This window comes from Phyllobates terribilis, unplaced genomic scaffold, assembly GCF_046119375.1.
Source record: "Phyllobates terribilis strain yellow unplaced genomic scaffold, ASM4611937v1 Scaffold_11__3_contigs__length_659146591, whole genome shotgun sequence".
Classification (NCBI taxonomy): domain Eukaryota; kingdom Metazoa; phylum Chordata; class Amphibia; order Anura; family Dendrobatidae; genus Phyllobates; species Phyllobates terribilis.
In genome coordinates this window covers 218368596-218393673 of record NW_027362771.1, presented here as the reverse complement: position 1 = coordinate 218393673, position 25078 = coordinate 218368596, and the positions used below count along the sequence as shown (strand labels likewise).

Below are 25078 nucleotides of genomic sequence, written 5' to 3'. Positions count from 1 at the left end.
TAGGACTGTGGTATAGTCATCACAGTAGACATAGGGCTGTGGTATAGTCATCACAGTAGACATGGGGCTGAGGTATAGACATCACAGTAGACATGGGGCTGCGGTATAGTCATCACAGGAGACAATGGGCTGAGGTATAGACATCACGATAGACATGGGGCTGCAGTATAGTCATCAAAGGAAACAATGGGCTGCAATGTAGTCATCACAAGAGACATGGGGCTGCAATATAGTCATCACAAGAGACATGGGGCTGAAGTATAGATATCACAGGAGACATGGGGCAACGGTACAGACATCACAGGTGAGGCTGGGGCTGACGAAGCTGTCTTGTTCTATAGGACGGGAGATGATTGTGCTCTAACTACGCCCACAAAGTACATCCTGACGCTGTCATTGGCTAGCATGAAGATGTAATCTTTCACTTCACGTGCCACAGTGTTCAGCAGTGAATGTTGCGTGTGCCTGCTCACAGAGCAAGAGTAAATTAAAGGGCTGGCAGCCGTCAAAATGAAGCTTTTAGTCCGAGCACTGCAGTCCCAGGGAAACTGCCCCTGGGCCGGAAAAAAGGTCTGTTTATGGCCAGCGAGCCTGAGGTTCCCCACCCCTGCTTTAAAAGAAACCTGTCATGTAAAAAAACACTATTTACCTGCAGATACATAGTATTTAAGTTATGTCTGGCTGCCTTACAGTGTGTGGCCAAAATGGGCTGTCAATCAAAGTGCCGGGGCGTGGTTACAGCTGTGCTCACTATGTAATGATGGGTGACTGTAAGGGTATGTGCCCACGGTCAGAAGCCACCTGCGGCCCCGACGCTACAGGATAGCTGCGTGGTTTCCATACTCATTGTGCAAATGAGCGGCACAATTTTTATTATTTTTTATTCACATGCGGACTTTCCTCATAGATATTAATTTATGGGGAAAGTCCACATGCAGACCTGCAAGAGAAATTGACATGCTGAGGGTCTGAAAGATGCGCCGCATGTCGGTTTCTGCATGTGATCCGTGGGTACACAGAGACGAATAGTGGGATTTCTAGAAATCCAACCACTGTGTTGTAACATCTGGCCGCTGCGGGTTTAACCCTGCATAGACACACAGCTTCAAACCCGCAGCGGCTCCTCATCATGGGCACATTACCTTACGGCTCCCTGCACTGCCCCTATGACTAAAAGGCGAACGGCTACAAGAAATACATGTTTATTTTCTCCTTATAATCTGTGAGTAATTAACATTTTTGGACATGACAGGATTCTTTTGAAGGGGTTGTCAAGTTAACCTTTGTTAAATCTGTACATAATTTCTGAAGCAAATTCTGCTCTAGACATTTACTGAAGCAATAATGCATAATGCTTTTTATAACAAGGTAAAGTGAAATATTGAAATACATACCTTGGAAACCAGAAGTGAAATTATTTCTTTAACAGATTCTTCAATTAAGTCATCTATTTTGGAATGATACTGATGCTGCATATTAAATACATAATAGTATAAGTAATCGTGTATTATATCAGTAGATAGAACAAAGGGTCGAATCAATTGATATTTTCACTATTTTTAGTGTACTACTTGGAATATCAACAGAATAGAACCTTGAAAATGATCCATCCAATCAACACGCTTTTATTCTCGGAGGTACATTTTCCCATGTTCGATGCAGAGTTAAGCAGCTAATGGGGTTATTATTTAGATGAATTGATTTCCCATTCTCATTCAAGAGAAGGAATGTGAAGGATACTTTTTGTGTTTCCTACAATTAAGAAAGCCGTGCATTTTTCTAAAGAGTTGGTCTTGATGGAAAAAAGATTCAATTAATACAACATTGCTTGCCTCACAACTTGTATTCATAAGTTAGCCTAAATGTGTTCTAGACTAAAATGGGCTTCTCTTTATTTATCCGAGAAAGCAGCAAATGAAGCATTATATTTCTCACAATATAGTCAAATATGCAATAGAAATTGCACCAACATATTGAAATAAAAAGACAAATAACCAAAATACACAAATAACATTCATTGGAGGAATTTCTTTTGTCCTAGCCAGTATCAATGTATGTAAACGCATGGTTAGAAAAAAAATACTTCGGGTTCTCAATTAGATAATATTGCAATATCTTGTCTTCAGAGTAAACCACTTAAAAAAAAAATCTGCATTACAATAGTTAACGTCGTTAGTATTCACTCTACAAAACATCAAAATATTGTGTAGACCGAGAAATGGGAAATCTACAAGGCACTGAAGCAGCCTCTCTGCTTTCTCAATTCACAAACACAAATATATACAAGTTTTTAAGCTTCGCTGTACTTAAAGTAATTTAAATTTGTTTTTGGAATTCCTGCCAATGGAAAAAAAAATAAAACCCCTACACTCGTACATTATGGTAACAGCATCATATTGTTGAATATTAGTTTCTGCAAGCAAGGACTTACCCATTGGGTAGAAAACTGGATGTTGCAATGAAATGGCCCAATAACAGGACATGAAAAGCACACAAACATGAAAACAATGAGTAATTTATGGAAAAATTAACAAGACAAATTTAAAAAATGTATAAAAGCAAAGGATGCATTAATTATGAGAACACAAGTAATGACAAAGCGAAAAAAAGAATAGATAAAACGTAAAAGGAAAAGAAGGAAAAGAAAATAAACACAATAACAAAAAAAACTTCGACAAATATTTCTGTTATTACAAAGCAAAAGTCCATTCAATATGATCTTCTGATATGCAAGAACATGTCAGTTTGATTTCCAGAATAAAAGGGGCTTTACAGATCTTAAAAATGTCCCCGAGTTCCAAGCACCAGCGCCCTGTGCTCGTGGAGATAAATGATAGAATTCCTTCTAACCTCAACTCCAGTTAACTTCAATGATTTTACGTAAAACCGTATGCAGTAAGGAGACAGACAGGATTTTATAGCATAGCTCTGGGGAGAGCAGGGGTTTTGAAGTTCAGTTACAGACCAATGAATGTCTGATACCATATAAGATTATTATGAAATTAAAAGAGGTTCTCCAGCTTCACTGAAAAGTGTCAACAGGCAGGTAATGCTTATGTGGCACCCCAGGGGTCTGGTTTTCCACAGTAATGTAATGTTATGTCTGAGAGCAGGTGGGAGGTCCTTTGGTCAGGGATCCTGTGCATGCCACACCTCCTGCCCAGTCTTGGGAGGGGAAGAACTTCCCCTGTATAAACCCGGGGCTGAGGCAGGGTGAGTCAGACAAGGAGAGTGGAGAAGAGAAGCAGCATAGGAAACAGCAGAGTTACAAGGAGTCAGGGGCTGGCAGCTACAGAGCTCGCCCTGACTAAGAAGATTCTTTACCGGACCCGGAGTCCGAGGCTGTGGGGACTAACTCCTACCCAGCAGCAGAATCCGTCGGGCAGGGGATTTCAGGTCCTCTGGCCCAGAAGCCCGAAGGCACGGTCACACGCGTGGGACCAGCACCGCCATCGTGGAGCGGAAGCCATTAGAAGGCCCCGAGTCACCGGCCATACGGGTGAGCACCACACGGTACACTCAGGGACGTGGGCTACTTACATCAGCTTCTAGCAAGGTAGCCAGAAGAGTACAGTCAGTTTGGGAGGCCTACAACTACGCCTGGCCAGGGGAGATCCCATCTGCTCAAAGACTGACCAGGCCCCGTTTGCTAGCAAGTACTCCGGGAGGGTCTGTCGTTGTTACCAGTAAAGACCCTGAACTACACCGTACCGTCTCTGAGTGGTTCCTGCTACCCCCATCATCCACGTCGGCTGCCCTGAGGCCATACCCCTCCCGTTGGGGGTTATACTATCACGCTGCACCATCCTACCACCGGCCTCAGCGGTCTGCCCTGCAGCAGCAGCTTCCTGGCTGCACTCAACGGGTGGCGTAGTCATCAACTATTTACTACTAATAGACTGCCGTCTAGTTTGACTCCCTGGGCACGGACCGGGTCACCGCCACGAGATTACAACCCTCCACGGATCCGGCTCCGGGTAAGCTCCCGCGTGCGCACCGCAGCGCGACACAGGCCCAGGGGCGCGTCAACTTTGGCGTAGTCGGCAGGATTTCGTGCCCGCAACCACCGGGTACTGCGTGCCTGAAAAGCAAAGACTGTTCAAACTTACCAGTGGTGAAGATTCCCGCCATCCGCGAAGTTTTCCCGCCATCCGGCGCCATCTTCGACCTTCTTCCCGCCATCCGTGGAGTTTTCCCGCCATTGGACGCCATCTTGAGGACGCCGCGCGGGAAGAAGAGGGGCGTGGACTCCGAAAGCGCGCGAGAACTGAAGCCCCGCCTCACGTCCGGACGTTGCGTAAGGTCCTGGAAGGAGCCCAGCAGACGCCGACGTCACAGGAGCGCGACGGAAGGTCCTCAACCCTGACGATCCACTGCGGAGCCGCGGCCTACGGAAGAGGATCATCGCAAGGTAGGCCACGGTCCACTAGGGGGGAGGAAGATGTCGGATACGGAGGAGAGCTTCACTGCCCCAACCCCCGCCAGCGCTACCGCTGCTGCAGTTATGCCCTTCACCATGCCCTATATCCCGGGAGCAGCTTGGCTACCCCAGTACTCAGGGGAGTCACATACCCTGCATGACTTTAGAGAAAAGCTGGATAGCCTCTTCCAGGTGTACCCCCTCACAGAAGAGCAAAAAGTGAGCATCCTGGTGGCCCAACTAACCGGGGCAGCCAAAAGGGAAGTAAAATCCTGGCCACCTGGGAGGAAGACTGTCGCAGGGATACTAACCCGGCTGAAGGACACCTTTGATACCCGCACCTCAGCCGAGATTAAGCTTAGATTCTACGGGTGCAAGCAGCGAGCGCATGAGAGTATAAGGGACTATGCACTAAACCTACAAGAGGCCCTGAGGGCCATAAAGCAGACCGACCCTGATGGGGTGGGAAACGAGGACAGGCTGTTGACTGAACAATTTATAGAGGGTTTATATTGCAATGCCCACCGAACCCAGTTGCGGGCAATGGCCTTACAGGATCCCCATCTGGACTTTGCACAGTTCAAGGACAGAGCCATCCGGGTGCTCCGAGAACCGGCACCAGGTGGCGTTGTGACCCACAGACGCCCCACTACCACTTACTACCAGGAGGCGGCGCCCTTGTCAGCAGGGCCTGTGGGAGCTGATGCGCAGGCTTTGGACAATGACCCGGCTCCAGACCTACACCATCAGGTCCAAGAGCTAGCTAAGAGCGTTGCTGCGCTAACCCGAACTGTGCAGTCTTTACAGGTTTCCACCCCAGGGAAGATCCAGCTGGCATCCGGACCGGAGGACATCCCGTGGCGTCGACCAAGGAGGACCCCACCGGCCAGAGGAAGACCCAGTGACCGATACAGCGAGGACGGACGACCCATCTGCCGCCGCTGCAATCAACCCGGACATATGGAAAGGTACTGTTCTTTAAACGGGCACAACCTGGGGTAGAGGGCCAACCCCCAGGAAAAAGATCACCAGGCCCATCGAACTGGCGCGACAGATATGTGGGAGGACGTCCAGTCTTGCCTGTGGTACTGGATGGCATTCCCATGAGTGCCCTACTGGATACCGGGTCACAGGTCACCACCATCCCGTACGTGCTCTTCAAGCAGTACTGGAATGACTCGGATATTACCCACTACCCTGACGACGACTTGAGTATCATCGCCAGCAATGGCCCGCCCGTGCCACAGATCGGATTTAAGGAGGTGGCCCTCAAAATCGGTAGAGTCGAACTGGCCGCACAGGGACTGATCATTGTAGATATTGATAAACATGAGAGTCACCCAAAAATAACTCTAGGAACTAACGTAATTGAAAATTGTCTTGCAGAGGTGATTTTCCTTTTACAGCAGGTTGCCAAGAACGCCAGCTCCGGCGAGCAGCGGGTGCTCCAGAAAGAGATCCGGGCACTGATGCAACGGCAACAAGTGGAACTCTCCGGCGGTGAGATTGGTAGCGTAAGAATGTGTGACCCTTTTCCTATTGCCATGCCCCCAAAAAGTGAAATGATGATTTGGTGCCGGGCAGCTATTGGTCTGAGAGGAAGAGATTACCAGGCAATGGTAGAACCAGTTTACTCAGACAGTAGGCCCACCATTTTGACAGCACGGGGGGTGGTCAATGTATGCCATGGGAGGGTGCCCATTCGCATAATAAATATCGGGGAGAGGGAAGTGTACCTGCCCCGGTATGCCACGCTAGCCAAATTATATACCACTAATCAAAATTCTATACAATCTGTGGAACCCTTGCCTCCATCTCACCCGGAGGAAGGTAACGGCTCTAAGAAAGACATGGAGGACTGGTGTCAGCAACTACATTTGGGTACTGATTCCACTCCCTCACATCAGAAACAAGGAGTCTATCGGGTGGTTCAAGAGTATGAGAGAGTGTTTAGTAAACACCCGTTAGACTTCGGGCGAGTCAAGGGGGTAGAACACCGCATCCCCACGGGAGATCATCCTCCCATAAAAGAGAGGTATCGACCCGTACCCCCTGCACATTACCAACACGCCAAGGGGATGCTTAGAGACATGAAGGAGGCTGGGGTAATCCGGGATAGCTGTAGCCCCTGGGCAGCCCCACTAGTTTTAGTCAAAAAGAAAGACAACACCATGAGGATGTGTGTAGATTACCGGAAAATCAACCGTATCACACACAAGGATGCGTACCCCTTACCAAGGATAGAGGAGTCATTGGCTGCTTTAAGATCTGCTAACTTCTTCTCTACCTTGGATCTCACTAGCGGGTACTGGCAGGTTCCTGTAGCAGAGGCGGACCGGGAGAAGACCGCATTCACCACCCCGATGGGACTTAGTGAGTTCACCTGCATGCCGTTCGGACTCTGCAACGCCCCAGGAACCTTCCAACGATTAATGGAGTGCTGTCTGGGCCACAGAAACTTCGAGACGGTCCTGTTGTACCTGGACGATGTCATCGTATACTCCAAAACTTATGAGGACCACCTGAAACACCTGGCGGAGGTGTTCGAAGCTCTGGCGAGTTACGGCCTAAAGGTGAAACCCTCCAAGTGTCACCTCCTGAAACCAAAGGTGCAATACCTGGGACACGTGGTGAGCGCTGACGGAGTGGCTCCCGACCCCGATAAGATCACCGCAATTAAGGGATGGCCAAGCCCCTCCAGCGTAAAAGAAGTGCGGCAGTTCCTAGGGTTGGTAGGCTACTACCGAAGGTTTATTCCCGGTTTCACCAAAAAGGCAGCGCCTATGCAGGACCTCCTGATAGGCCAGTCCCGGAAGGCCAAGAACCAGAAGCCGCCCTTCAAATGGGAAGAGCTAGAAGAAGAGTCCTTCCGCCAGCTGAAGATGGCCCTCACGGGGGATGAAATCTTGGCGTACCCAGACTATAGCCAGCCCTTCATCCTCTACACCGACGCCAGTAACATCGGGCTAGGAGCCGTACTATCCCAGATTCAGCAGGGGAGAGAACGAGTGATCTCCTATGCCAGCCGAAAACTGCGACCCACCGAAAGGAACCCCGAGAATTACAGCTCATTTAAGCTAGAGTTCCTGGCCGTGGTATGGGCAGTCACCGAGCGCTTTAGGCATTACCTCGCTTCTTCCCGGTTCACCGTATACACGGATAACAACCCGTTGATACACCTGGACACGGCAAGACTCGGTGCCCTGGAGCAGAGGTGGATGGCCCGTCTGTCCAACTACGAGTTCACAATCAAATACCGGGCAGGACGCTCCAATACTAACGCCGATGCCCTGTCCAGGATGCCCAACCTGCCGGACGAAGGAGAAGATCCGGAGGGACTGGAAGAAGTTGAACTCCCTGCGTTCCACCGTCATGGGACTATCCAGTATTCCCACCGGGTAAGGGGTAAACAGGCTGCTACGTTGAACCCCTTACCCCACTACAACTGGGCGGAAACGCAAGACAGCGACCCTGCCGTCCGACTGGTGAAGGAGATGCTGACTCGGCCGGAGGCTCGACTTGAACCAGACGCTCCGGAGGAAGCCAAACAACTATGGGCGGAGAAGAGTCGACTATTCCTTTACAAGGGGAAGTTGTGCCGCAGAATGGTCAACTCCCGGACGCATGAACTACTCTGGCAAGTAGTGGTGCCACGAAGAGACGCAGCCATGGTGATGGAGGCATACCACGACGGAGCTGGACACTTCGGGTGGAAAAAGCTGGAGTTCCTGCTGCGCGAGCGGTTCCACTGGGTAGGCATGAGGGGAACCATCGAGAAGTGGTGCAGAGACTGTGGCCCGTGCAATCTGAGAAGGAAGGACCGGGCCAGCCAGAAGACTCCCCTGCAGTCCATCGTCACCCGGCAACCGTTGGAACTGGTAGCCTTGGATCATGTAAAACTGACCCCAAGCAGAAGTGGCTACGTCTACGCGTTAACCATCGTGGATCATTACTCCCGGTTCTTGGTTGTCGTCCCCGTCAAGGACTTAACGGCTCAAACAGCAGCTAGAGCCTTCCAGCAGCACTTCTGCCGTCCACACGGGTACCCGGACCAAGTGCTGACGGACCAGGGACCTGCCTTTGAAGCGGAGGTCTTCCAGGAATTCTGCAATCTGTATGGCTGCCGGAAGATAAGGACGACACCCTACCATCCGCAAACTAATGGACTTTGTGAAAAAATGAACCAGGTGGTAATGGATCTGCTAAAAACATTGCCCCTGGAAGAACGCAGTCTGTGGCCTGAGAAGTTGCCCGATCTGGTGGACCTATACAACCACAACCCGGTAGGTTCCACCAACTGTACCCCGGCTTACCTAATGAGGGCGAGACCTGGTAAGTTACCTGTTGACCTGGAAATGGGAGTCCTGACACCTGAGGACACTTCACCAGAAACAGACTGGGACACAGAGAGGCAGCAGCAGTACCGGAGAGTACAAGAGAGCGTGGAGCGAAGTCTCTGTCAGGCTAGGGAAAGACAAGAGAAGACTTACAACCAGTATGCTCCCGCTGTTCCCCTGGTACCCGGAGAGCAGGTCTTGAAGAGGAAAAGACGGCTCCACAAGTTGGATGACCAGTGGGAGGAGGACCCGTACACCGTACTGCCCTCAAGCCACGAGAACCCGAAGGTCTGTACCATCAGTAAAGACGGAGGGGAAACCACAGCCATTGTATCCCGGGACCACCTGAAGAAGTGTCCCGAACAACTGAGGAACCCTGAAGAGGAACAAGAAGACCATCGACCCGTGGAAGAAAGGGAAGATATGGTTAGTACCGTGCTCGGGGACTTCCCTCAGTCTTGGACTCAAGTCAATGGTGCAGTTGTGGTACCCGTACTCACCTTCCTCCAACCATCATCCCAAGAACCTACGGAGCAACGGGTAGAGCTGGAAGAACAGCCGGTCCAGGAGGCAGAAGACTCCACACAAGCAGAACAGGAGAATCAACCCTCTGCTTATAGTGAGCCTGCCGTACCCCTAGTGAGACAAAGAGCCGGTAGACAGCTGCCCAGTTTACCCTTGACAGCTCCTACACCCTGTAGTTCAGGGCCAGACAGTCAGCTCCGTAGGTCCACTCGGGCCACTAGAGGCCAGTTACCCGCACGCTGGAGAATTTAAAGTGTATAAATTGTTTTATTTATGTTTTTCTGTGTATTGTTGCTTGTGAATAATTTTGTGTTTCCAGTTGTTTTTAGGAAACCTTGGTGGATTTACCGGGAATCCTTGTATATAGTTGGAGCGTAACCCAGGATGGACTAGAGACTGTTAAGGACTCGGGGTAGGACAGACCCCTACCTGGTTACGTCTCCCTGTGTTGGTGAAATGGACACCTTTGCTTTTCTTCAAAGACTGCACCCGGTTGCGGACACGCCGCAACCATCTTATGTGTTTTTCTTATAGTATTGTTATTGTTATACTTTGTTATGTTTTTCTAAATGTGTTTAGTCCCGGAGTACTAAATTTCACTAGGGGGGGAATGTGGCACCCCAGGGGTCTGGTTTTCCACAGTAATGTAATGTTATGTCTGAGAGCAGGTGGGAGGTCCTTTGGTCAGGGATCCTGTGCATGCCACACCTCCTGCCCAGTCTTGGGAGGGGAAGAACTTCCCCTGTATAAACCCGGGGCTGAGGCAGGGTGAGTCAGACAAGGAGAGTGGAGAAGAGAAGCAGCATAGGAAACAGCAGAGTTACAAGGAGTCAGGGGCTGGCAGCTACAGAGCTCGCCCTGACTAAGAAGATTCTTTACCGGACCCGGAGTCCGAGGCTGTGGGGACTAACTCCTACCCAGCAGCAGAATCCGTCGGGCAGGGGATTTCAGGTCCTCTGGCCCAGAAGCCCGAAGGCACGGTCACACGCGTGGGACCAGCACCGCCATCGTGGAGCGGAAGCCATTAGAAGGCCCCGAGTCACCGGCCATACGGGTGAGCACCACACGGTACACTCAGGGACGTGGGCTACTTACATCAGCTTCTAGCAAGGTAGCCAGAAGAGTACAGTCAGTTTGGGAGGCCTACAACTACGCCTGGCCAGGGGAGATCCCATCTGCTCAAAGACTGACCAGGCCCCGTTTGCTAGCAAGTACTCCGGGAGGGTCTGTCGTTGTTACCAGTAAAGACCCTGAACTACACCGTACCGTCTCTGAGTGGTTCCTGCTACCCCCATCATCCACGTCGGCTGCCCTGAGGCCATACCCCTCCCGTTGGGGGTTATACTATCACGCTGCACCATCCTACCACCGGCCTCAGCGGTCTGCCCTGCAGCAGCAGCTTCCTGGCTGCACTCAACGGGTGGCGTAGTCATCAACTATTTACTACTAATAGACTGCCGTCTAGTTTGACTCCCTGGGCACGGACCGGGTCACCGCCACGAGATTACAACCCTCCACGGATCCGGCTCCGGGTAAGCTCCCGCGTGCGCACCGCAGCGCGACACAGGCCCAGGGGCGCGTCACTTACACATCACAGAATAAGCATTACTTACCTAATGAATCCACTGCGGCCACCTACCATCACCTCCCTGACACCTGCAATGGTGATATCTGGTCTACACCACATGACCGCCGCAGCCAATCACTGACTTCAGCGCTGACACTGAGGTAGACAGCATGAGACCACTGAACCCAATCAGAGGCTGCAGTAACTTTGTGTTAGATAGGATGTCACCGCTACAGACCTGTGAACAAAGACTGTCGAAGAGCAACAGTGAGGGGGTGTCCTAGGCCTCAAATGAATCAAGTAAGTAATGGGAACTTTGTTATTTTGAAGCATAACCAGGCAGTTCCCCAGTTTTCAGCGAAATCAGACAACCCTCCTGCCCGGTGAAGGTGGGAAGCGGACAGTCGGTGCAGCAGCTGATCAGGGAAGCCATCTGTCATACACCTCCTCCAAGAGTGTGCCTATTCAGTACAGCGGTGCAGCTCCTGCCCGGTGAGGGTGGAAAGCTGACGGTCGGTGCAGCAGCTGATCAGGGAAACCATCCGTCATATACCTCCTCCAAGAGTGTGCCTATTCAGTACAGCGGTGCAGTTCCTGCACGGTAAGGGTGGGAAGCTGACGGTCGGTGTGGCAGCTAATCGGGGAAACCATCCGTCATACACCTCCTCCAAGAGTGTGCCTATTCAGTACAGCGGTGCAGCTCCAGCACGGTGAGGGTGGGAAGCGGACTTTCGGTGCGGCAGCTGATCAGAGGAATTCTCCATGTTGTGCCCTATAGCAGTGTTGGGCCTGTCCAGTACAACAAGTGAAGGTGAGCAATACTTACTTGGACCTTGTCCCATGCAGTTGCCGGTTCACACAGGGAGCGCTTTTATCTCTTTTTTCTTCCATGATTCCAGCAATGTGTCACTTACTAGGCTGTGTTTTATCAGCAGGAAATTATCACTACAGGACAAGCTGCCCTTGTGCCTCCTATTCCAACTTTCTGTCAATATATAATACACACAGAAAGCTGCTAATCAGTGGTGTAGAGCTATACAAGGATCAACATCTGACCTTTGCTGAATCTGCAACAGAGAATACTGTGACTATCATAAGTGCTGCACCAACTAAACTAAGTGATACATTGCTGGAATCAGGGTCTCTGTCCCTACACAATGGTGACGGTGCTGTCAAATTACGTAGCAAAAACCTGCTGGAAGATTTCCTTTTAAAAGGTGGTACAACCAGGTACTAAACTTAGAGAATAAAAATATCTTTATCGACATAACAGTTGATGATTAACTACTTTTTGTCTTCAAAAATGCTAAGGCTATGTGCCCACGATGCAGAAATGCTCAGGATTTTTTCCTGAGCGTTTCTGCATCTCCCTGGCAGAAAAAACACATGCGGATTGTACATGCAGATTGTACATGCGTTTTCCTGCCAGGGACAAGCGGAAGTGAAGCGTTCTTAACATGCATTTCCGCATGCGGGTTGACAAGCGCTTTCCAAGCGATTTTAGCATCACTTGGAAACTGCTTGACAACTTGGTCACACTATATAAATCCATGCAACCGGCAAGGAATTAATATTGTGTGACCCGAGAGAATGTAAAAAAATAAATCTATACTTACCCTCTGATGGCCCCCAGAGTCTTGATTTCCTCCGTCCCGGCTGACGGCAGCGATAGAGCGAAGAACCTGCCGACGTCAGCCTCGCGTGACCCCGTCACATGACTCTGACGTCAGCGCAGGTCCTTCAGTCCATCGCGAACTGCTGCCAAGCAAGGAGGAGCGCACCGCGGGCCGCCAGAAGGTAAGTATATATTTATTTTTTATTTTATTCTTTTTTTTACAGTTTTCTGTGGTACCCAGGTCCGGAGGAGAGTCTCCTCTCCTCTAGACCTGGGTACCATCCGCACATTAGAATGCATGGAATGCGCATCTACTTATGCAGTGATGCGTAATCCATGAAAACGCAGCACTTCCGCAAAATAATTGGTAGTGCTGCGTTTTTTTTCCGCAGCATGTGCACAGCACATGCGGATTATCATTGGGGAACATGGCAGGCCTTCTACCATGCGTTTTTAAGCGTTTCTGCAGCGTTTTTGCCGCTGCGGAAACGCTTAAAAAACGCATCGTGGGCACACAGCCTAATTCTATACTGTCTATATTGGTAACTCAGACTGTATGATAGAAAACAGTAGAAATCAGCAAAAAGAGATTGATATATGTCACCCCTTAAACTTTGTGCACAGCTCAGTAAAAATAAATAAAATCAAGCAAAACCTTTGAAATTCAAGTATGTTCAGATGTCAATAAATGTCCCAACATGTCCCTTCACTGCTGAGTTATTCGTATTTAGCTGCAGTCCTACAGGAAGATTGAAGCCTATCTGTCACCATATTATGATGTTCCTAATAATAAGGGCAGCTTATTATAGAGACAGGTCCACTGTACTAATAGACCATGCCGCACAAAAGTATACAAATACATGGTAGACATCAGTGAGTGGTAAGGGAACACTAGAGAACTCCTAACTTCGGTTATCTGTCATTTGTGTTGGTCTCTGTGTCTTACTTTCTGTTTGTAGGGACATTTTCGATGCAGCGCTGGATATGTTTCACAACAGGAACCACAAACATCCAACAAACCTTATTAACTTAAAATGGGAGCAGACGGATTGAGAAGATTTGACAGAAAAATTAGAGCCGCAGATGTGACCCAGGAGTCCGAGCCTCAGTTGCCTTATGTGCACCTTGGTCTAACAGTGCAGTGGACCTGTCCCAACGATATGCTGCCCCGTAATAGAGCAGCATTTATGCGAATACGCTGATGGCATCTAGCATATCTAGCATTGATAATTGCATGGATAAATGTTTTTATCCATCATAATTGAAATCTTAATTGAAATCTGCCTTCTGAAAAATGCATTTAGTCAGATATAATTGTGGTGATTGCTGCAAAACAGAAGCATCGGAATGACTGACCTTAAAGACTACAATGAATGTAAGGGAAGAACCATTACATTCTACTGTTGTTGCTTGAAATGATCATAGAAACAAGATCTCTAGTTGGAAACCTGGCCTGTAAACTAAAGGGTTATTCCCAAAAACACAAGTTATCCCATATCAATTGGATAGGAAATAACTTGCTGATTATCTAAGAGTCTCAGCGATCCCAGGGAAGGAGACCTGCAGCCCTGTCTTGAATGGATCAGAGATGCGCATGCTTGACCTTAGCTCCATACATTGTCTAAGGCAGAGGTCCCCAACCTTTCTGACCTTGAGAGCCACATTCAGCTAAGAAAGAGGGTCGCGAGCCACACCTATCTCCTGCCACAGCTTTTCCACTGAAATCACACTAAAGCAGCATGACAAGCTCCAGGGTTTCCTATCTTACCCCCATTCAGGTCCGCTCTTCTGTGCAGGGCTACACACAGAAGTCACCATATACAGATCTACTCTTAATAGCTGTTTGCTACACCTGGTGCACCAAGCTGGCATACAGCCACGAGCCACACATCACGGGCCCACGAGGCACATGTGGCTCTCGAGCTACAGGTTGGGAACCCCTGGTCTATGGGAATGTCAGAAATAGCCCATATAAAATGAATGGGGGAGAAGGATGACCAGCAGGCCTACCACCACACCATTCAGAATGAGGGTACAAAGTCTCGCTTTTGGGGATTACCTAGTTACATAAACTGGCAGAAAAAAAACATAGGTCCATTAAATTCAACCTTTGTCCATCAGTTATACATTCTCTAACACTAGATTATTTATAACCTACAATACCATTTGTTGTGAGAAAATAATTTATCTCTTTTAAATCCTGTTATAGTATCTGCCATTACTACCTCTCGTGGTAAGGATTCCACAGTCTAAATAGTCTAAAGAACACTTTCCTATTTAGCTGCCGTAATCACCTTTCCTACACACGTCATGAATATAAGGTTCCAGCACCTTAATCTCAAGATTAGAGGGGGTCCCAGCAACTGGACTTACAGCAATCAGCATAGGACCATCTCTTACCCTATCCTATTAGTCCACAGGAATAATTAGGTAGGTGGTATTTATCAAAGCTTAGATGAATTGGGGCCCATATGTTAGGACACCCCTTTTATATTAGTAAACATTTACAGGGTTATCCACTTTCAGAAAAATGAACCCCCCAAATCATGCAAAGTACCTAAAGTAACAAAGCAAGTACTCACTCTTCCAGGGTCCAGCAACAGCTGTTCATCACTGCTTAGATCTTAGTGTTTTGGCTGCAGTGGTGATGTCCTATCCATTGTGTGCATCACCACTGTAGCTAATCACTGAGCTAGCAGCAGTGAAGAAGTAAATCGCATGAGCTGCAAGATCAACGATTGGCTACACTGATGGCACATTGACACTAGTAATGAGCAAACGTGCTCGCCACTGCCCGGTACTCACCTGAGCATCACTGTGTTCAACGAGTATTTCCCCTGCATGTTTGGTGCTCTTTAGAGAGCCAATGAACATGCAGGGATTGCCTGCCATGCACTGTAACGCCGTAGCCATGTTGGTTGTGGGCCTTACAGTGATTGGCTGGCCGCACAGCAACATCAGGTGTATATAAGACTGGGTGCCGCCATGCTCGTCCCAGTCTACCCCGGAATCAGGCAGAGTAGGGAGAGCAGCTGCTGCGTCAGGGAGAGATTTGCTTCTTTATAGTTAGTATAGGTATTCCACAACATATATACATATACACATATCTACATATATATATATATATATATATATATATATATATATATATATATATATATATATATATATATATATATATATATATATATATATATATATATATATATATATATATATATATATATATCCATCTGAACTAACAGTCCTTCTGAGAACTAATCCAGCTGCATATATTCAGTGGTGATAGCAGGAACTAGGCAGGCAGGCAGTGTATGTGGCAGACTGCAGTGCATATAGTGCAAGAGGGTCCATTGAACGTTCCTGTTGCTGCTGTTCTTACAGATATTTGTAGACATAGCCCAAGATAACAGGGGCCAGGGAAACATTTCTTGTTATGTTAATCCTGGTTATTTGCTTAAAAAGCAATCCAGAGTACACCATTTTTCTGCTCCATTTGCTTGTTCTCACTGCAGAATAAAGCCAGATCTGTTCCATATTTCAGCGATACAAATCCAGAAATTTAAACTGAACGTTGGAAATATTGGCCTCCTTTTCCATTCCGTTGCAGTGTGTCGGTCAAGCTATTCACACTAGGTCTTTGTGAAGGATAGTACTAGCAAATTACAGGCCTGCTATTTAAAATTGTGGTTGTCTGTCAGACGTATCACATATAACTGCGTTCCAAAATCAGCCATTTCTCGTGAACGTGGAAAATATTCTCCATTAAAAATGGGCAAGGTGCGTGGCAAGGGACGGGGAAGTGGATGTGATTGTGATGGTGCATGCAGAGGCAGAGGACGTGGCCGTGGCCGTGGGCAAGCTGAAATTGTGCCACAACAAACACCTACATCTTGTTGCTTGACTTTCCTGTCCCAAATAATAGGGGACCGCAGAACACCACTATTGAACACAGAGCAGTGTCAAAAGGTTATTAGTTGGATAGCAGATAATGCTTCCAGTCACTTAGCCACCACCACCATCATCCTGTCTTCCACACGGTCAAGTCTCAGTAGCAGTGAGTCTGGACTGCATATTCCACACCCTGATCCTCCTTCCTCCCACCATGCCGAGTGTCCGGAGACAACTGATCCCACACTTGAACACTCAGAAGAGCTGTTCACTTTTCCATTTGTAGATTCGGGCCTCTCGCACAGCCAGCTTCAAGCGAGTCAAGAGGAGAACGCGTGTAGCGATGCCCAAATATTGGAGCAGCCACGGTCACACAAAGGCGACGGTGGGAAAGTGCAATTACTGTCGCAAGAGGTGGATGATGAAGATGATGATGAGAAACAATTGACAGAAAGTCAGAAGAAGGACCAGGGTGCGGAAGTGGAAGACGAGGTGGTGGATGATATAGTAAATGACCCAACCTGGCAGGGACACATACAGAGCGAGGACAGCAGCACACAGGGGGAGGGAGGTATAGCACCACAATAGGCAGGAAGAAGCATAGTGGTGGCCGCAGACACAAGGTGGGAAAGCATTCCTCGTAACGCCAACATGAAGGAAGTTGCCAGTACAACTGTTAGGTCTTCCCGAGTCTGGTTCTTTTTTAAAGACTCTGCAGATAACCCCAAAAAGGCCATTTGCACCACCTGCCAGGCCAGCATCAGCAGGGGTAGCAAAACTACCAGCCTGTTCACCACCAGCATGATCAGGCACATGGCAGCAAAGCACCCGACTAAGTGGCTTGAACCAAAGGGTCCAGCAACAGTGTCTGCGGGTGACACCACTGCTTGCTCCGCTGTTGTGTGTGCACGCCAATCCCCTGTCCATGGCGCATGCCAAGATGCCTCTCGCCCTGCACCTGTTGTTGCACACTCTCAACTAGCACCATCAGCAAGCACGTCCACGTCCTTGCCCCAGCGCAGCGTTCAGTTGTCGTTACCCCAGTACTTGGAACGCAAGCGCAAATACGCAGCCAACGCCCCACAGGCCACACTACTAAATTCATACATTTCGCGAATGCTTGCGCTCAAAATGTTGCCTTTTAGGATCATGGACACGGAAGCTTTCCGCAACCTGATGGCGGCGGCCGTCCCTCGGTACTCGGTCCCCAGCCGCCACTATTTCTCCTGGTGTGCCATCCCCGCATTACACAAGCACATGTCCCACAACATTAGACGCGCCCTCAACAATGCAGTTGCTGGGAAAGTCCACCTAACCATGGACACGTGGACAAGTGCTTGTGGGCAGGGACGGTACATCGCGCTGACGGCACACTGGGTTAATATAATGGAAGCCGGGACCCAGTCGGACCCTGGGATGGAACACGTTCTCCCAACGCCAAGGATTGCAGGCCCTGGGTCAATCAGGGTTGGCCCCACATTCTACAGTTCCTGCACCTCCTCCTCCTCTTCAGCCTCCATCTCTGAAATGACCACATTAGTTGCAAGCTAGAAGCACTGCAGCACTGCCTCGGCCAAGTGGAAACAGGCTGTGCTGAAGCTAACAAAACGCACAATGCTGAAGAGTTATGGACAGCTCTGAAATAGCAGGCAGCTCTGTGGCTGACACCGCTGAACCTACAGCCAGGCATGGTCGTGTGTGACAATGGCCGGAACCTGGTGGCGGCTCTGAGGCGAGGCGAGCTCAAACACGTACCATGCCTGGCCCATGTGCTTAACCTCAAGGTTCAGCGGTTTCTCAAAACCTACCCGGATTTGTTGGATCTGCTTGTCAAAGTATGCCTCCTGCGTGCCCATTTTAGAAAGTCAGCTACAGCTTCCATCACCCTTGCTGTGCTTCAGCAGAGTTTTGAGCTTCCATCTCACCGACTGATCTGCGATATCCCCACGTGTTGGAACTCTACATTGCAGATGTTGGGAAGGATTTGTGAGCAGAAGAGGGCAGTTGTTTACTACCAGTATCAACAAGGCCGTCGGTATTTAGGTCAGACTCCACACATAAGACCTCAGGAGTGGACATGGATGTCAGACATGTACCATCCTCCAAAACTTTGAGGACTCCAACAAGATGGTGAGCGGCGATGACGCCACAATTAGCATCACCATCCCGCTTCTCTGTCTTCTGAAACGCTCTCTGCTCACAATTAAAGAGGATGCATTGCAGGCGGAGCACGAAGTGATGGAGCAAGGAACCATACAGGGTGATTCCACACAGCACAGACTCATCTCATCCCAATGTAGATTGGGTGACAATGAGGAAGAGGAGGAAGAACAGAAAACGCAGGCGGCAGAGGTCACAGTTTGTTGGACAAGCAAGGAGTACAGGCGAGAGAGACATAAATGCAATCGAGCAGAGGCAGAGGAACACTGTCAAAGCTCTTGGACAGTTTTCTCAGACCCTCCCATCGCACAAGCCCTGATGCGTGGGGTACTCTCACAAGGAGTGCAAAGTTTGGGAAGATGGTGAGGGAGTACCTTGCCGACCGTACCAACGTCCTCCGTGAGTCCTCTGTGCCTTATAATTATTGGGTATCCAAGCTGGACATGTGGCATGAACTGGCGCTCTACGGCTTGGAGGTCCTGGCCAGCCCTGCCACTAGCATTTTGTCAGAGCGGGTTTTTAGTGCCGCCGGTGGAATTATAACCGATAGGCGCATCTGCCTGTCAACTGAAAATGCGGTCAGGCTGACTCTTATAAAAAAAAAAAAAGGGCTGGATTGGGCCAGATTTCTCAACACCACCGAATGATAGCAGCGTAACAAACTCAAATACAGTGTCTTTTTTTTGGGAGGTCTAACTCTATTCCCATGCACCTCTGTCTTCACACCCAGACACGGATATACGCTTCCTGATTTCGTCTATTTGCTCTTGTCCTCCTCCTTCTCCGTATCCTCATCCTGCACCACCATATGTACCATATCAACATATCTACGTCTCTTGCAAGGGGCATTGGAGTTCCTCCAAATTTTTGGCAGCTATTGCTTCACTGCATAGGCAAACAGTATGGGAGACACACTTCCTAATAATGGGAGCATTTTTTGCAGGAGGCCCTCAAACCTCTAAATCTCTTGCAAGGGGCATTGAAGTTCCTTCAAATTTTTGGCAGCCATTGCAGTCACTGCATACGCAATAACAGTATAGGAGACCCACTCGTTAATAATGGGAACCACAAAGCATAGCCGGCTGAAGGCTCTCTAACAATAGCGAGGGCCGACTGCTGGCCCTTTAAGAATAGTAAGGGCCGCCTGATGGCCATATGAAAATAGGCTTTGTGACTTTCAGAGTCGCTCCATCATAAATGAAACAGGATGTGTCTGATGATGTGTCACAAACCACATGGCCAGATAAGGTTGTAAAATGTTAAAATTACATTTCCTGATGAATGCATTTGTCTTGGTTGAAAGCAATGCAAAAGTGCAAAAACGCATCAAAAACACTACGTGTGAACATAGCCCAAGGTGTGGAGGAGCATTTTTTTTGTTGTATATTTATTTTGCCTTATATAAAAGTCATTACCCTGGAAAGGATGTTCCTTAACATATTTCCCAGGAAAATCCATTTTGTTTTTGTATGCTTTATTGTGAGTCCGTAAAAGTGGCATAATACCTCTGACAATGTTGTTGACAGCAGTGACCTAGGAGTCAGAAATGCTTCCAGGGGTCTTCCCCATGCAGTTCCCATGTCATTTCAGCACTGTTCCCATTGATTTGTGCAATTTTTAGGCCCTCTGCAAACCGCCAGGGGGAGCCGCCGGAAAATGCTTGAGTTTCCCATACTTATAGTACAGACTAAAAGTTTGGACACACCTTCTCATTTAAAGATTTTTCTGTATTTTAATGACTATGAAAATTGTACATTCACACTGAAGGCATCAAAACTATGAATTAACACATGTGGAATTATATACTTAACAAAAAAGTGTGAAACAACTGAAAATATGTCTTATATTCTAGGTTCTTCAAAGTAGCCACCTTTTGCTTTGATGACTGCTTTGTTCACTCTTGGCATTCTCTTGATAAGCTTCAAGAGGTAGTCACCAGAAATGGTTTTCACTTCACAGGTGTGCCCTGTCAGGTTTAATAAGTGGGATTTCTTGCCTTATAAATGGGGTTGGGACCATCAGTTGTGTTGTGCAGAAGTCAGGTGGATACACAGCTGACAGTCCTACTGAATAGACTGTTAGAATTTGTATTATGGCAAGAAAAAAGCAGCTAAGTAAAGAAAAATGAGTGGCCATCATTACTTTAAGAAATGAAGGTCAGTCAGTCCAAAAAATTGGGAAAACTTTGCAAGTGTCCCCAAGTGCAGTTGCAAAAACCATCAAGCGCTACAAAGAAACTGGCTCACATGAGGACCGCCCCAGGAAAGGAAGACCAAGAGTCACCTCTGCTTCTGAGGATAAGTTTATCCGAGTCACCAGCCTCAGAAATTGCAGGTTAACAGCAGCTCAGATTAGAGACCAGGTCAATGCCACACAGCGTTCTAGCAGCAGACACATCTCTACAACAACTGTTAAGAGGAGACTTTGTGCAGCAGGCCTTCATGGTAAAATAGCTGCTAGGAAACCACTGCTAAGGACAGGCAACAAGCAGAAGAGACTTGTTTGGGCTAAAGAACACAAGGAATGGACATTAGACCAGTGGAAATCTGTGCTTTGGTCTGATGAGTCCAAATTTGAGATATTTGGTTCCAACCACCGTGTCTTTGTGCGACGCAGAAAAGGTGAACGGATGGACTCTACATGCCTGGTTCCCACCGTGAAGCATGGAGGAGGAAGTGTGATGGTGTAGGGGTGCTTTGCTGATGACACTGTTGGGGATTTAGTCAAAATTGAAGGCATACTGAACCAGCATGGCTACCACAGCATCTTGCAGCAGCATGCTATTCCATCCAGTTTGCGTTTAGTTGGACCATCATTTATTTTTCAACAGGACAATGACCCCAAACACACCTCCAGGCTGTGTATGGGCTATTTGACCAAGGAGGAGAGTGATGGGGTGCTATGCCAGATGACCTGGCCTCCACAGTCACCAGACCTGAACCCAATTGAGATCGTTTGGGGTGAGCTGGACCGCAGAGTGAAGGCAAAAGGGCCAACAAGTGCTAAGCATCTTTGGGAACTCCTTCAAGATTGTTGGAAGACCATTTCCGGTGACTACCTCTTGAAGCTCATCAAGAGAATGCCAAGAGTTTGCAAAGCAGTCATCAAAGCAAAAGGTGGCTACTTTGAAGAACCTAGAATTTAAGACATATTTTCAGTTATTTCACACTTTTTTGTTAAATATATAATTCCACATGTGTTAATTCATAGTTTTGATGCCTTCAGTATGAATGTACAATTTTCATAGTCATGAAAATACAGAAAAATCTTTAAATGAGAAGGTGTATCCAAACTTTTGGTCTGTACCGTACATTGGGCTCGTTACTCGGTCCAAGCACTTGAGCATTCCAATTTGCTCGACTCGAACAATGAGTACCCGAGCATTTTAATGCAGGCTCATCACTAATCGTCACCACTGCAGCCAAAACACTGAGACTGGCGCCCTGGAAGACACCTGTCACTGAGCCCAAGGAAGGTGAGTACATGCTGTGTTTGTTATTTTAGCTATTTTACAGCATTTGGTGGACAACCCCTTTAACTTTTTGAACAATTTCTATTACAGGTCTTTTGTGGATTGCACTAGAGGTTCACCCAAGGAACATCAATGTGACTTGGAGCCCATAACTAGTTCAATGGTTCTTCTTTCTTTGACCTCATTTAGGTACTAACCACGACATACTAATAGTACTCCATGAGACCTGCCATTTAATGATGTTTTGACTTAGTTGTCAAGCCATAATAATCTGAACCTCATAAAAGTTACTTTGACTTCATCAGCGGTTTTAATATTATATCAGATCAGAACTGTATCAAAAATAACTGACAGATATCCCAGGTGAGAAAGATAAGGATAGGAGTCAGTTGTACTAGAACTATCAGCAAACTTGTCATCTGACACATCCAATTCAAGCATTGCATTATGGGAGTGATTTTCTTCTTCTTCATCAGTCATTATTTCAGGCTCAGTAAATTAATCTATGTGGACTAGAAAGTAAAATGTCAAAGCCAGCTCTATATAGATCCTAAACAAGCCAGAAATTCTGGATATTCAAGCTCAGCAGCTGGAAGATTTCCAGAGACTGTGTTATAGTATAGCACAATCCGGAGCGGCAAAGTAGGATCAGTACAAGGAACATAATTTACAAAACACTTTTTTTTATGTGCATGTTTCTTGTACACGTAATCTGACAAATGCTATCTACAGGTGGGAAGAAAAATTCGGATGCTTTTGTTAGATCAATACAAAGCAAGTTGCTTCAAACCTATTTTGCATATTGCAAAAATACATGTTCCAAGACTTTGTACATGAGAATAAACTAAAAGTAGGATAAAAATAAAAAAGCATATGAAACATTTTTTTTGCTCAGATGGTAATGGGTGTATACCGCTTCATATGCAGCATCATTTCAGAGTCACCCTTTACTCTCTTCCCATCTAAACTATATCAGGGCAATGTTAATGGACTTACCTCTTGTCCACCATCAAGAACACAGAGCTTGGAGCACTGCTTTTTGGCATCCACCAAGACATTAAACATTGTACATACAGAGGCAGGAATACGTAGATCAGTGGATTTAGTTGTTCTTTGTAGTTTCACCTCAAATGCAGTCCGTGTCCTGTATTGTAAAGTGACAAATTAAGAAAAATTAAGAAGAGTTAGAACTTTCAGAACTTCTAATTGTACATCTTTAGCCCCATAAAGACCAGCATATTTTAAGCCTTTAAGACTGAGTGCCCACTATGCATTTTTCAAGCGTTTTTGCTGCAAAATTTCCGCAGGGAAAACGGTTAAAAAACGGTTGGTAATACATGCCCCATGGTTCCCAATGATAATCCGCACGTGCTGTGCAAATGCTGTGGAAATTTCCGCTGCGGATTATGGTTGCGGAAAAATACGCAGCATGTCCATTAATTTTGCGGACACGCAGGGTAATTGCCGCCATTGACTTGCATTGAATCGCTTAATATCGGCATGACTACATGTGCACATGCGGATATCACATGGTTCAATGTGCGGGTGGTACCCGGGTCTGGAGAAGAGGAGACTCTCCTCCAGACTCGAGTACCATAGTACCTGTAAAAAAGAGAATTTAAAATAAAAAATAAAGATTATACTCACCTTCCGATGTCCCCCGGCCTCCTCAGCGATGCGTCCAGTGTGTTGGGTGGCTCGCGATGGTCTAAAAGGAACTTCCATGACGTCATTTAGTCATGTGACAGGTCACGCGACAGCTGACGTAAGTATAATCTTTATTTTTTATCATTCTTATTCTTTTTTTTAACTATTACTTGGTCACACTATATAAATCCATGCCGGTTGCCGGTTGCATGGATTTATATAGTGTGACCAAGTTGTCAAGCACTTTCCAAGTGATGCTACAATCGCTTGGAAAAGCGCTTGATAACCCGCATGCAGAAATGCATGTAAAATCGCTTGACAAACACTTCTACCTGGCAGAAAAACGCATGTAAAATCCACATGTGTTTTTCCTGCCAGGGAGAAGCGGAAAAAATATGCAGCATTTCTGCATCGTGGGCACTTAGCCTTAGACACTTTATTTTTGCATTTTTAGCAATCACTTATTTTTCTGTATGTAAAGCTGTACGATGGCTTGTTCTTCTGTATGACAAGTAGCAGTTTTTTGGACTGCATATAATTTACGGATTTAACTTTTTTTGGGGGAGGAATAGAAAAAAAAGCTGACAATTTTGCAATTACTGTTGTTGGTTACATCAGATTCATACCTTTTTTAATGTTCAAATGTGGAGGGGGGTGCTCTTGATTTTTGTTGGATGAGTTGTATGAGTTTGTATTGATAATATTATATATTACCAGTCATAAGTTTGGACACAACAAAAGGTTTTTTTTTCTTACTTAAATGTTTGAAATCATTATTTTGCACAAATATAACTGATGCCCATGTATGAATAAACTGTAGGCTTTTAGAAAATGCTGCTAAATATATTTGTTATATATTGAAACATTTTAGTTTGAAATTTAGTGATATATGCTGAAGGAAAATGTTGAACCTCGATAATTCAGTAAGAATTTTTAAGGAACACATAATAACTGTGTGTATAATGTACATAATAAGTGTTCTTGGTAAGGTTACTTTTTCTCCTTCATTCCTGATGCCAATCAACAATATGAGTGTGTCTTAAATAGTCCCATTTGGGTCTGTTTGTAGTAGCCCACCTTTAGATTTTCTTTGGTCTTATGGCAAAGGGTAACTTTCAATACTCTAAAATAAAGCATAATTTAGATTTTCTTTGGCCACAATATAATTCCAGCAGCACAACATCTCAGTTCCAATGATTTAAAGAATGAAGTGTCTTATAAGTAGGTATGTCCAAAGTTTTGAATGATACTGAATATTCAATTTTCAACTAATTTATTTACAGGAGAATAAAAAAAAAAACTACCATTGTTATTTTTGTTCTTTTTCTTCTCAACAAGCACTATGTGGTCTAAATAGTATGTTAGACATACTGTTTGTTGCGACTTCAGCTGCCCAATATATTATGGTTTACTATTTTTAAAACATAAAATTTTTAGTTACATT

At 46.7% G+C, this 25078-nt stretch overlaps 1 protein-coding gene across 10 annotated transcripts in view; it reads right to left on the bottom strand.

The window, feature by feature from the left end:
• Positions 1–25078, bottom strand: part of CADPS2 (calcium dependent secretion activator 2) — a 566401-nt gene that overhangs the window by 133914 nt on the left and 407409 nt on the right. For 5 of the 10 annotated variants that reach the window (XM_073652053.1, XM_073652046.1, XM_073652048.1 and 2 more), the window contains 3 exons: positions 22984–23131; positions 2432–2446; positions 1395–1469 (listed from right to left, as the gene is read on the bottom strand). In XM_073652053.1, coding sequence (XP_073508154.1) covers positions 1395–1469; positions 2432–2446; positions 22984–23131 — 238 coding nt within the window. The remainder of the gene's footprint in view (positions 1–1394; positions 1470–2431; positions 2447–22983; positions 23132–25078) is intronic. The other 5 variants (XM_073652044.1, XM_073652047.1, XM_073652054.1 and 2 more) reach the window with 1 other exon arrangement.